Source organism: Aulonocara sp. 'chitande type north' Nkhata Bay, linkage group LG12, assembly GCF_057382095.1.
Source record: "Aulonocara sp. 'chitande type north' Nkhata Bay isolate Kocher_YH1m ecotype deep benthic linkage group LG12, A_spYH_male_GT1.1, whole genome shotgun sequence".
Classification (NCBI taxonomy): Eukaryota; Metazoa; Chordata; class Actinopteri; order Cichliformes; family Cichlidae; genus Aulonocara; species Aulonocara sp. 'chitande type north' Nkhata Bay.
Genome location: NC_141355.1, coordinates 13,620,352 through 13,632,430, shown reverse-complemented (window position 1 = coordinate 13,632,430; position 12,079 = coordinate 13,620,352). Strand labels below are relative to the sequence as shown.

Sequence of the window (12,079 nt, the reverse complement as noted above, 5' to 3'; positions counted from 1 at the left end):
GAACCCACCTGTCACTCCAAAGCTGCTTCTAAAGTCCTCTGTAGAGATGTGAGCCAAAGCAAAGACTATCCAAGAAGCACTATGTCAATCAGGGCTGTGTCTTTGAGTGCATAGATTGGAACCACTCAAAGTAAAAGCCACATAGCAATCTGTTTGGTGTTTGTAAAAGACTCTGAAACATAGTGGTGGCAGCACTGTGTATGGGACTGAGTCTCAGATGAAGGGACAAGGAGACAGAAGGATATTTCCCTGTATTTAACTCTTGGGCAGATTTGTCCAAGAATGGAGCAACACAAGATTAAGGCAATGGTTCAGCAAACCCTATAGAACATCTGTGAATACAACTGAAGATCTGAGTTCACAAAATAGAATTTTGTTAATAGAGTGCAACATGACAGTTGCCTCAAAGTGCTGTATATTGTCATGTAAAGACTTTACATTATAAATACAGAGAAAACCCCAACAATCGGATGACGCCCTATGAGCAAGCACTTAAACGTTAAAGAAATCTGAAGACATGTTTGTCATTATCATTGGTTGAAATTGAATATACAATGCTATATGTGCACGATATGAGAAAAGATCTGGATACTGGTTACATCCCAGGAACTTGGATCTAGAGATCAGTTAATCGCCCACACTTGGGAAAACTCTCTAACCTCGACTGGTTAGAGAGTGGCTGCGAGAGGTTGCTTACTGTCACTTGGCGAAAATGATAAAACTGGTTGAAAGCAGTATACAGTAATGCACCAAAAACCTCCTTGTGATTGCTTTGGTCACAGATTCCCTATAATTTGTATGGAAGGCGCCAACTTGTCTACAGACACTGGCCAAATATTCACTAAGTGGTAGCTGAACTGTGTGACACGAACTGGAAACGTTCGCCTTCAAAGTTGCAAAGTTTCAAAGTCTGAAACATGTTGATTGCAGTGGGAAGGCACAACTTTTCCTCTCAGTTTCTGGTTTGTGTTACGCTTTTCCCAGGTTTCACTAGCACTCAGTGGTTAGTTAGCAAATGTTTGCAGAGTACAAGTAAGGCTCTTTTATTGGCAACTATAAGCTTGCGTAGACAACTACAACCAACCAGCAGGGGAATAGATATTTTTCCGTGATGGCTGGAAGTTGGCTGTGTTTCACGACGAAACCTCTAAGCCTCTGTTACTGAAACCTAAGCAATCCTGCTTGGTGTGCTACCCCCAGCTGGTCTTTCTGGAAGCCAGATGTCCAACTGATAGAAACTACATACCAAAATAAAGCAAACATTCTGGTACGCAGTGGAGTATTTTATATAACCTGTAATGAAGTATCTACATTTCATGTACATTGCAAAAGTGGCATTTTATATTGGTGTTTTTTTAAATAGAGCTTTTTTCTAATTCAATACTTTGTTCTGTATTTGCAAAATACTTGAATTGCTTTTTAAGTTGCATCAGTTAAGCAAACTAGATTTTACCCCTAGAGTGGCTTTGTTATAGGTCAGCGATTTATATAATTGATGTAATTTCTATATATGGTTAAGAAAGTTCTACATAGATTCATAAGCTATGTCATCAGCCTAAGCTTTGTTTAGGCCCTACAGGTTTGTCAGTACTCTGTCAAACATGTAAATTAGAGGCAAAAAAATAGCATCGCTCTAACAGCCAATCATTAGAGCTAACTTCTGTGGAATCTACTCTCATGGTGTTTACACTACAGCAGTGTTGTCCAACTGAGTGAGTGGACTGCCCTGATCAGATGCAGGAACAATCAATTATGAATGCAGGCAGATTCCTCAGATAATTGCATGTGGCTCCCTTTTGACCTCCAGTGTTGTCAGCAGCGAGTCCCCACCACAGCAAACTGCCTCCGTGATGACAGCTGGCACAATCTACTTACATTACATTTGAGCTGCAGGAGCCATGGCGTGACACAATCATGTTCACTATGTAAGCATAAACATAGATATATGTAAAACCTCACGTGTAAAGGCATACGTAAGACGATACATACATTTGGAGACAAGCTCGTGAACACAAATACACTGAACATGTGCACACGGTGGATCTGTCCTGAGGCTTATAAAGCTAAAAAGAAAAAAGAAAAAAAAAAGCAGCATAGATTTGAAATGAAATACCCCGAGGACACATGTTTGCTTTGTCATGCACGGGACAATCAGAGCAAGCGATGTAGTTGTAGACAATGATGATGCACTTACTTTCACTCTGCTGTCACAGAGTCTCCCAGAGCCATCTTTACAGAGATTTCCCAGTGAAGATAGTGTTATGTAACAGCGGCGGTGGACCCTGCTGTTCATATTACTAATGCCTCACACTGTGGCGGGGTCACGTGCCTTATCCAGGCCACATCCAGACGCCAACGGCAGCCGTGTTCCAGCTGTTACTATAGCCTATAGCTTTAGTCACTCAGGACCATGCTGAACCATGCTCCTCTCACAATCCTACATCCCAAGTGCTAAGCACGTTAAGCACCTTAGACCATTTCTATCTGTTTTTCTCCAATACCACCACTGGAGGCAATTCTTCATATTAGTTAGTATTAGTAAAGCGCTATACAAATACAGGCCATTTACCATTTTAGTAATGCTATTGGGCTTATCCACAAAACTATACACCGATTGTATAATGATACACAAAATTCACAGTTCACATGGTTTCAAAATTATTTTGTACAATGGTGCAGCAAGTCTGCTCACACATTGTGTGAAACACTCACTGAACTAGAAGTTAGGTAATAGCATACCTTTTGTTAAAGAAAGAATAAACACAGACCAAACCATTTGAGCCACACACACACCTCACCCTATCATTCCAAAGCATTGATTAGTAATGTTTTACGATGCTTTTAAACACTAGCTACAAACCACAAGCTAGCTTTTTTATCTTATTAGCCTACATTTGTTGACATGAACAGCCAGAGAGTTAGCAAAACAGAAGGAAATTTAAAACCAGACATGTCATGACTTAACATTGTTTTATTCCATCACTCAGACAATATCCCACCACTTGTGTTCCATAATTACAGTAAACTAAATCATTCAATGCTATCTTTCCACACAACCAGCAGTGAAGACGTGCTTTGTCCAAAGTAGTGAGAGTTGAACGTAGATGGTTTTAAACATGGATAAACCATCCAGAAAAATTAAACCTTTGCAGAAATTCTATTTGAAGACCATCAGATGGCGATAATTGTGGTTGCAAAAGCGTTCTGGTCCAGTTTATATGGAAAACGTGTTCCAGACTTGATGTCTGTAAACATCTGCTTAATGAGTTCATGGGCTCAGTCACTCATTTTGAGTGATATTCAATGAAAAAAAATGTATGTCTTTCACACGTTTCAAAAAGTTTATCTGTGCTCACTGGCTACCAGGTGTCAAACCCGTCATTAGCCAATGAGCTAACAGCTGACAGTCAGTCCTCCAGTTTTTTGAAACCAAGATGCAGATGCTGAAAACTTTCATTTCAAGTGGTTGACATTACAATAGCTATGTCCGCTTTTTATACTGACTATGAGTCTATGTCAAACAGCTGTCCTTACTTTGGCACAGTATGCAGCACTGTGGGTGGAAAGTGCAGTCTTACCCTCTGGCACCACAGGGAACAACAACTTTTCTGGTGAAGATAAAGTTTTGCATTTTTTAATTCTTCACAAACAGACAGCTGATAATGTTGTTTTTCCCCCCCTAAGCAGTTATTAATTTTACATTTGACTTGCTACAGTTGAATTTTATTGTTGTTGTTTTTTTAGTTTTTGATTATATAATTAATGCTAGTTTGATTGTTAGCCTTACAAAGTGTACAAATGTGTTACCTGGTAAGATAGAGGGAAAAAAAGTATAATTCAATCAGGCAACAATATTTTCTTAAGAAGAGAATACATCTCTTTGCCATGAGCTTTTTAACTTTGCAGTTGCAATAAAATGTTATAAAACACCCTAAAGGAAAGAGAAAATCCCACCGAGCTTAATCTGTGTACTTTAATGGATCAAAAGTGCATTTGTATGCAAAACCCACAACTCAGAACTTTACTGTTTTCATTCATTCTCTGTGCTCTCAGCAAAAGAGTCTTTATATGTATGTAGCAGATTGAATACAGATTAGCTTATGAGAATCTTGACACATTAGTAAAGCAGCAAAGCAAGTACATATTGTCCCCGGTATAATTAAAATATAATTTTACTTAATTAATGTTTAGTAATTCATTAAAATTATATTTAGTACTTGAATTGTTTTCATTTAAAAAACAGTCATTACATCACTACTAAACTCATTAAACTGCTCTTCGGTTTTATTCATGTGCCATTAAGGCAAGCACCAAATTAATTTTTCTAATTCACATTCAGTATTCTCTCCGAGTCAAAATAAATAAAAATGTTTGAACCCCTAGCATGTTTCACCACACCCATTTGCTGCGTATGCAAATATTATCTGACCCTGGGGCTAGGTTTAAAGGAAAAAAAAAAAAAGTACACTTCCTCCCACCACCAGCAGCACCCTACTGCCACTCCTCTAGGAATCTGCTCCGTGGACAGCACGCAAATTTTTGGTTTGAAATATGAAAACTTGCCTCCGGTGCATAGTGAGGATAAAAGTCCCTCTGCTGCCAGCAAAGGGATCGCCAGCGAAATGATGAATGGCCATGTCTGCTTGTCGAGGTGGACAGGAGGAGCTACGGCACGGATGGGAGTTTGGCGTCAGAGTACTCTCTCATACCCAAGGTGTGAATCGAGACTGACAGTTCTAATTCTGGAAACACTGCAAATGAGTGACCTTGGGAGGCACTCGTGCATTCATGCACAGATACACATAAAATATTTTCTCGCAGTAAAAATCATAATACATCCCTGTATGTCCGCTGCCAATGCTGCAATCTGCTACAGCCAATGCAATATGCAGAAATAGTTTTACCCCTTGCATATTTACACTGTACCCATTTATAATGGACAAACATACACACCGTATCATCTTTCAGCTATGAAACACACACACGCAGCCACACAGACAGTATACACTGTTATCTTAACGAAAACAATGGATAATCTGAGCAAATATTTGGTAAAACCCATTCAAGCAAATGCATCCATTTCAGTTGAATGCTTTTTCCAATTAGTATTCCTATCTCCACTTCACTGACATAAGTTCAGCAATCCTACTAGTTTCCTTAACCTAAAGCTAAACACACCTCCTCTGCATATACAATCTACAGAAAACATCTCCTGACAGGCATGGCAGTGACAGCTGGGACCAACGTCAAGCCCAAAGACCATGTTATATCACACACACTGACCATAAACACACTGCTCCAGCTATGCTAAGGTAAGTGTACGCTTTAAACATGTTTCCCCATCAGGTCACCAACAACACAGAAAAAAAATAAGCATGAATCCTCACTGCATGCAAATGATGCTTAATGTCCTCTGGCTCTTCACCGTGCTGTCAAACCTACACTCCTGGGCAGAGCAGCTCAAAACATGCTGATCCATCTCCAAGACATGCATAAGAGGGTAGACGGTTATGAGTGTGTAAGAGGCAGTGGGTTGCATTTCAATTATGTTTGCCACTAAGAGATATTATGATCATCCACCAGCAGCAGCATCAGCAGCAGCAGCAGCAGCAGCATCAGCATAGGAAGCCTGCAGCAGAGTCAGTGCAACAATCCGCGGCTCGGAAAAACATACACAGCTTGACAGCCAACAGTAGATTGGTACACTACCTTAGCAGAAAGGGCCGACGAGGAAATGGCAGGTGTCTCCTACTGTGTCGAAAGGAAAGAGAAGCAGCCGGCAGCAGGACCAGGACGATGTAGCATAAAATGGTTCATCAATGCTCGGCAGAAAGAGGCACAGCCAGGCAGCGCAGGCAGAGAGAGAGAGAGAGAGAGGGACAGCCAGCGAGCATCATTCAGTTCACACTATCGTGGCTGTGCAGCAGAGCACACACATCAACACGCCCCCTTCCTCTCTCTCCTTCTCTCGCTCTCTCTCACTTTCTCTCTCACACACACATGCACGCACGCTTAGTCACACAGACACACGCACGCTGGGGTGCAGAGGCAGTGCAGTGTGCAGTGGTGCCGAGCAGTGCACCTTCTCCACGATGTCTTTTGGTCCTCTTTAATCAGGACCGTCTCTGTCCTGTTCTCTGCAGTCACAGACAATTCTGTCAATAAACGCTGCCAGCGGCGTGCTGTATCCTACTGCCCGCTCACCTAACCAGCCACTGATGAGTAGCCATGATTGAAGCTGGCAAGGTCATGCAAGGTTCTCTGACATCCCCAGCTCCAGTGCTCCCAGCTTTGTGGCACTACCTCCCAGCTACTGTATTTCTTTTGCAAGCTAATACAGGAGCACCGCCTTTCCTCATCATGGGTCATCATGCCACAGAGGCTGCCCAGCGGCTCGACAAAGCCTCACTCGCTGTCAAGTTGGGCAAGACCAATCAGCTGTCATAAACAGCAGCAATACCGCGGCCGTCCAATCGCAGATCGGGAAATCAAGTGCACAGGGGTATTAAAGGGGATTATTTGGGTCATCCTGGGTTTTTTTACTACAGGGAGATGTGGAGGATAGCAGCACAGCATGTGTGGTGTGGCTGCCCTCTGTGGCTGACAGTGGTGCTGCACTCTGTTATGGGAAAAGGAGAAGCGGGAAGAGCAGGGCCCAAAACGACTTCCCTCAACATTGATGCTTAGCAACTACAGCAGGCTCTTACCTCCTGTCTTGGGGCCTCCCTCCCCCTACGGCGGGACCCTCGCTGCAATCCCAATCGACAGACTATTTATCACAGCATCTGTTTAAGACTCAAGGCAACCACGACACAAGCAATTGTCAACCGTTCCCACACGTGTCCTCTGACTGTGTGTAAACACTAAATGGGGAGGTGCTTAGTTCTGATAATAAGCAGGAAGTGCTGTTCAGTATAGCACACCTTTATAGGTAACTGTAGATCTCACCAAAGTAGGACTTCTAAGTGTGATTTTACCCTGTTTTTCCACAGATGTAAATGCTACAAATACATTTAAAATGTCTGTCTCCATCACACCGAAGCTCTACAGGTAGACACAGCATTTAAATAAAACCATTAACTGTTACGGACTAGAGGTAAACTGTGTCTATTAAACTATTTGGAAGCACAGTATTTTCTCATCCCCGGGGAGGGCAAAGCTGTACAGGGTACGTCAAATTGTTCGCTTATTTTATTCTTGAAATAATGATTCAGTGGATGCCTGCCTACCTTAGAATGTTAAAGAGAACCAAACCTGGGCAGACAGCTGTCAAAAGCTGTCAGAAGGCAGAACAGCAGCTCCAGGCCTGCCTGCGCCCAGCTTACTGAGACACATTCGGAGGTGTGAACAACTGTTTTGGCATTCCCTTTTGTGAAGAGTTCGGAATATTATTCAAAAACTGTGCAACAAATAGAACACGGAGAGCTCAGCTTTTGCACGGAGATGATTTGGATACGCCGATGGGGTCAGACAATATTCACCAGAAAATAACTCATAACGTGCATATGACAAAGAGGTAGAGGTCAGATTGCAGTTATTTCTTCGACATTTCAAAAGGGGGAGGAAAAATACAGGTTTCAGTTGCTACAGGCCACTACACTGACTTCAGTCATATTAAAGTGCTCCAGGTCCTGCCCTGCCTCCTGCTGTTTGCCTGTAGCACGAACTACCCTGATGCTATCTACGTCACCCTCCTCTGAACACTTGCATTGCTCTTGTTATTATGTCGGACCCTTATGTAAACATTTTAGACATTTTCAAAAGAACTGTCCATGTATGGATTGTGGGTTTCCTTTTGAGGCTTGTAGACAATGGCTGTGAATACAAACCCCTACAAGGTTCTCTGCAGGTGCCTGAATGAGCTTGCCATTCTCATCTCTTATTACCTCTATAAGTAAATTACTGCACCTGCAGGGTGCAGTTAGGCTATTTGGTTTAATCAAGCAAATAGCCTAACTTTGTGAACACCAGTCATGCAACACGCTGAAGAGATCGTGTGCTGACGATAGAAGTATCACAACATAGTTCTCATCAGATGTTACCACTTTGCTTTTTCAAGCTATGTTAATTTACATCATACACCTGCCACAGGCTCCAGCAGCTGGAACTGGAAGATGGTTTGAGTATATCGCTATCACTAACAGTTACTATCATAATAGTTTCTTTCCAACTGTGTCGTTTTTAACTCATTCCAGCAAGACTGATACAGAAGCACAAATACAGGCAGGAGTTTCAGGGGTTTTCCTGGTTTAGAGTGGGCCTTTCTGGGTAACAGTAAGCATAAACCTATTTTAACACAAGCCTCAGTATTTCATATACTGTATTTCTGACCATTTAATGATCAAAAACTATTGAAATTGGCATACCAAATACAATAACTATTTAAAAAATATTTTACTAGAATGATTTTCCTTTGGCTCCTGGTAAAAGCTTTGAGGGCTCATAAAATTCCCCTATACAGGAAAAATTTAATAATAATGGATTGGATTTATATAGCACTTTTCAAGGCACCCAAAGCGCTTTACAATGCCACTATTCATTCACTCACTGGTGGAAGCAAGCTACGGTTGTAGCCACAGCTGCCCTGGGGCAGACTGACAGAAGCGAGGCTGCCATAACGCGCAATCGGCCCCTCTGGCCAACGCCAGTAGGCAGTAGGGTAAAGTGTCTTGCCCAAGGACACAACGACCAGGACAGAGAGCCCGGGGATCGAACCGGCGACCTTCCGGTTACAGATACGCTGCCCAACCCCCTGAGCCACGGTCGCCCTTTTTTTTTAGATTTGCCATGTGATAATACAGAGTTTAGTGTGATTAGGGTCAAAGTACAAAACACAAAAAATTACTTTTCTGTCTCTGCGTTTAACTTGTGCTAGACTAATAATATGTCCCACGTCTACTGCGCTTCAGCCTAATCTCATCATCACACTCCTGTCCCTCTGCAAGCCTGGGTGATGGCTTATATCGACACTAGAGTAAAAACAGGACAGCAACCTCTTTTGTGATTTGGAAAAGTGGTGGCAATTGTATTCAATATTTTCATTCAGCAGCCTATTGCAAGTATTTGAGCATGAAACGTCCTCAAGTACTGGGCAACCAATCGCAAGGTGACTGCACAGGTCACCTGGTTCGAGGCAACCAATAATAGTTTTTGATATGCTGCAAACCTCCCTAGCATGACTGTAACATAAAGCTCCAGTGTAGATGGCCCCTGGTGACCACGGGTCCATAAGGAAGAATTGTATTACTAATCGAATGGCAAGTGTTTGCTAGAGGTAGCTTACTTTTGCTAGCTGACCAGTTTGACCTAGCAACAGTTTCTGCTGCACCAAAGATCTTCTGATTGCTTTGGTCACGAGCAGATTGCTGCAGTCACCTGTAGTTTGAATAGAAGATACCAACTTGTCTGCAAATACTCACCAACTACTTGCTAAGGAGCAGTGAAACTGAACCAGGTTGGTTGTCAACCTGTTTTTTCTTTTCTTTAAAGGTGAACCATGCAAATACAGGCAATTAGTGACGACCAATAACCTCCAGCAGTCACTCACCAACCACGCAAAAAATACATATTCTTCTGCAAACTAGCTCTAAGCCTGTGTGACAGAAGCCTAAATGTTGGAAAATTACTTTAGCCTTCATTTTGTATCGTCTAATTTAAAGAGTCTATGAATCTAGATGCTTAACTGATTATCTAGTTCAGGGCAGCAGGAGTGCTGCAACCTATCTCAATCTATCTGGGCAAGATCAAGGGTACACCCTGGATTGTCAGTTTATCGCAGCGAAAGCAACTGAGTACCCAACATTCAAAATGTTGAAAGTGACAATATTTAGTTTTTAAGAAAAATACATATGTTTATTTTGAATTGAATTTCAGCAATTATAGCACAAACAGCTGAAAAGACTGTGAATATCTTGTATTGGGATTTTTCCTCAAGAGTAAAGATGGGAATAGATTCAGACAGTCCAGGTGCTAAACTGATTTGCCAGCAGTCCAGACTTTTCACAATTTCAAAAGCATTTTGAAAAGAAAATTAAAAGGGAGCCTGAAACAGACAGAAAAATCAGAAAACATTTTACTTTTCCCAACTCAACCTATGTTGCAGAGACACTAAAAACTCTAGGAGTGGCCAAATCAACAATCCGTAGATTCTTAAAGAGAATGAACTCACTGGCCAACCCATCAACACCATAAGGCCTGAAAGAGCGCCAAAGAAAATTAAAGTACGTCATGCTGTTTAGAAAAACTGTAATTCAATTCCATTCACATTGATTTTTAAAGTTAAAAGCTATATGGTGGTGTACAAAACAAATATTAATGGACCTAACTGTAGCTATCCATTTTAAGTCTATTTAATGAGCAGCAAGGACTACTTACGCTGTTATGTTGTTAATTTAATAGCTAAATATATGAGGCAAGACGATTATTAAGAGGTGCATATGGCTGAGTTTGTTAATAATAACCTCAGTGGCAGTCAAGAATCTTGTTTGAGGAGCGCGGGATGAGGTCAGATTATGGCTGCAGGCATCAACAAATTCTGATCCACAGTGTCCAGACACTGTTAAATCTTATTCACTGAAAGCTTAGCAACCAGCACACACTCAAACAGCACGCCACACTCACTTTATCCGTGCCTCTCACCCAGCTGTTCTTCTTTGCTCTGGCCAGCGTTCGTCTCTGGCTCCACACTACTTCCCGTTGAGACTGTCTCAGGAGTTTCTCCACCTTGCAAGTCTTATGGCAACCCATCGTCCCCTGCCAAATGGAAAAATAGATGTCAAGCAAAGTCTTGCATCAGTCACATTTCATCTCTTGCTTGGTACAAGCAATAACCTACCATGACAGAACAGTTTGCATGCTTCCCCAAGTGCTTGTCATGGTCAGCAGCGACGGATGATGATCTCCAGCATGTTCAGATTATAAATATCTGTATTCAACAGTTACATAATAATGGATTTGGATTATTGTTAGTACACACAGACAGAAAAGATGACACAGCTGCCACAGGAAATGCAAAATGCATAAAACTACACCTCTGTAATTGAAAAGTCGAGTCAATATATTTATATGCATTTCCTCTTATTATATGCACATAGAAAGTGTTAAAGGCTTTAAATATTAACTGTGGAAATCATAAAAAAAATATTAAGCTCAATTTTATTTTAGAGTGTATGCTGCATTAGGCTACAGTTTAAAATTCATGCTTTTCTCAAACTAAAATTGTGATTTACAGCAGCTGTGAACCTTAATGCGACTCCAGACTAAGTACACCCTGAAGTCTAACGGTCATGAGTTACTGCACAGTTTCCACTGTGTCATCTAGACCAGCGTGTTCCAGACCCAGAGTAGACTTATTAGCTGTGGACTTCTCCTTCCCTGACAGCTCCAATTCCAGTTAGACTCTAATATACTAAACGACAGTGCTGTGCAAAAGACTTGAGCCACCTTTGATTTCTTTATTTTTTTCCAGGAAAATGGGAAATAGATGCAGTGATTTATTCAAACATGTGCAAACATACATGGAAATACAATATATAAGACACAAACAAAATTTACATAATTCTAATGAGTTTAAAAATCTGTATTTGGCATGAACACCTTTATTCTTCAGCACAGCCTAAACTCTCTAAATACATTAAACAGTCCTCAGGAAGAGTTTGCAGGTTTTGCAGTACATTCAAAGCTCTTCTTTGGGTGTTTCTGCCTTTTTTTTCTGTCCTCTGTCAAGATGATCCCACACTGCTTTAATAATATTGAAGTGCAGGCTCTGGGGAGGCCAATCCATGGCTGATAGTGTTAAATTGTGTGTTTGTCTATCCAGGTATGCTTTTACCACATTGGCAGAGTATTTGGGGCATATTGTATGGTGGATTAAAATCTAACGGTACTATTATACCTCCATAATTCCATTAATTTTGACCACATCCCCAACACCACTGGCTGAAACACAGCCCTAATTGATGACAGCACCTCCACTGTGGCTGTAGACACTCACTGTCACTCACCTGATCTCCTCTGTACAGTTTAATGATTTGAACTAAAATTTGGATGAATTACTCCATAAGACCTCTTGCCACTGACT

At 41.5% G+C, this 12,079-nt stretch overlaps 1 protein-coding gene across 3 annotated transcripts in view; it reads right to left on the bottom strand.

Annotated features, from left to right (window-relative positions):
- rimbp2b (RIMS binding protein 2b) overlaps positions 1–12,079 on the bottom strand; it is a 118,156-nt gene that overhangs the window by 105,362 nt on the left and 715 nt on the right. Inside the window, exons 3-4 of one of the 3 annotated variants that reach the window (XM_086313647.1) lie at positions 10,835–10,924; positions 10,621–10,752 (exon numbers count right to left, since the gene is read on the bottom strand). In XM_086313647.1, coding sequence (XP_086169773.1) covers positions 10,621–10,752; positions 10,835–10,837 — 135 coding nt within the window. In that variant the 5' untranslated portion in view covers positions 10,838–10,924. Of the gene's footprint in view, positions 1–5,709; positions 6,250–10,620; positions 10,753–10,834; positions 10,925–12,079 lie in introns of those variants that run through there. The other 2 variants (XM_086313645.1, XM_086313646.1) reach the window with 2 other exon arrangements.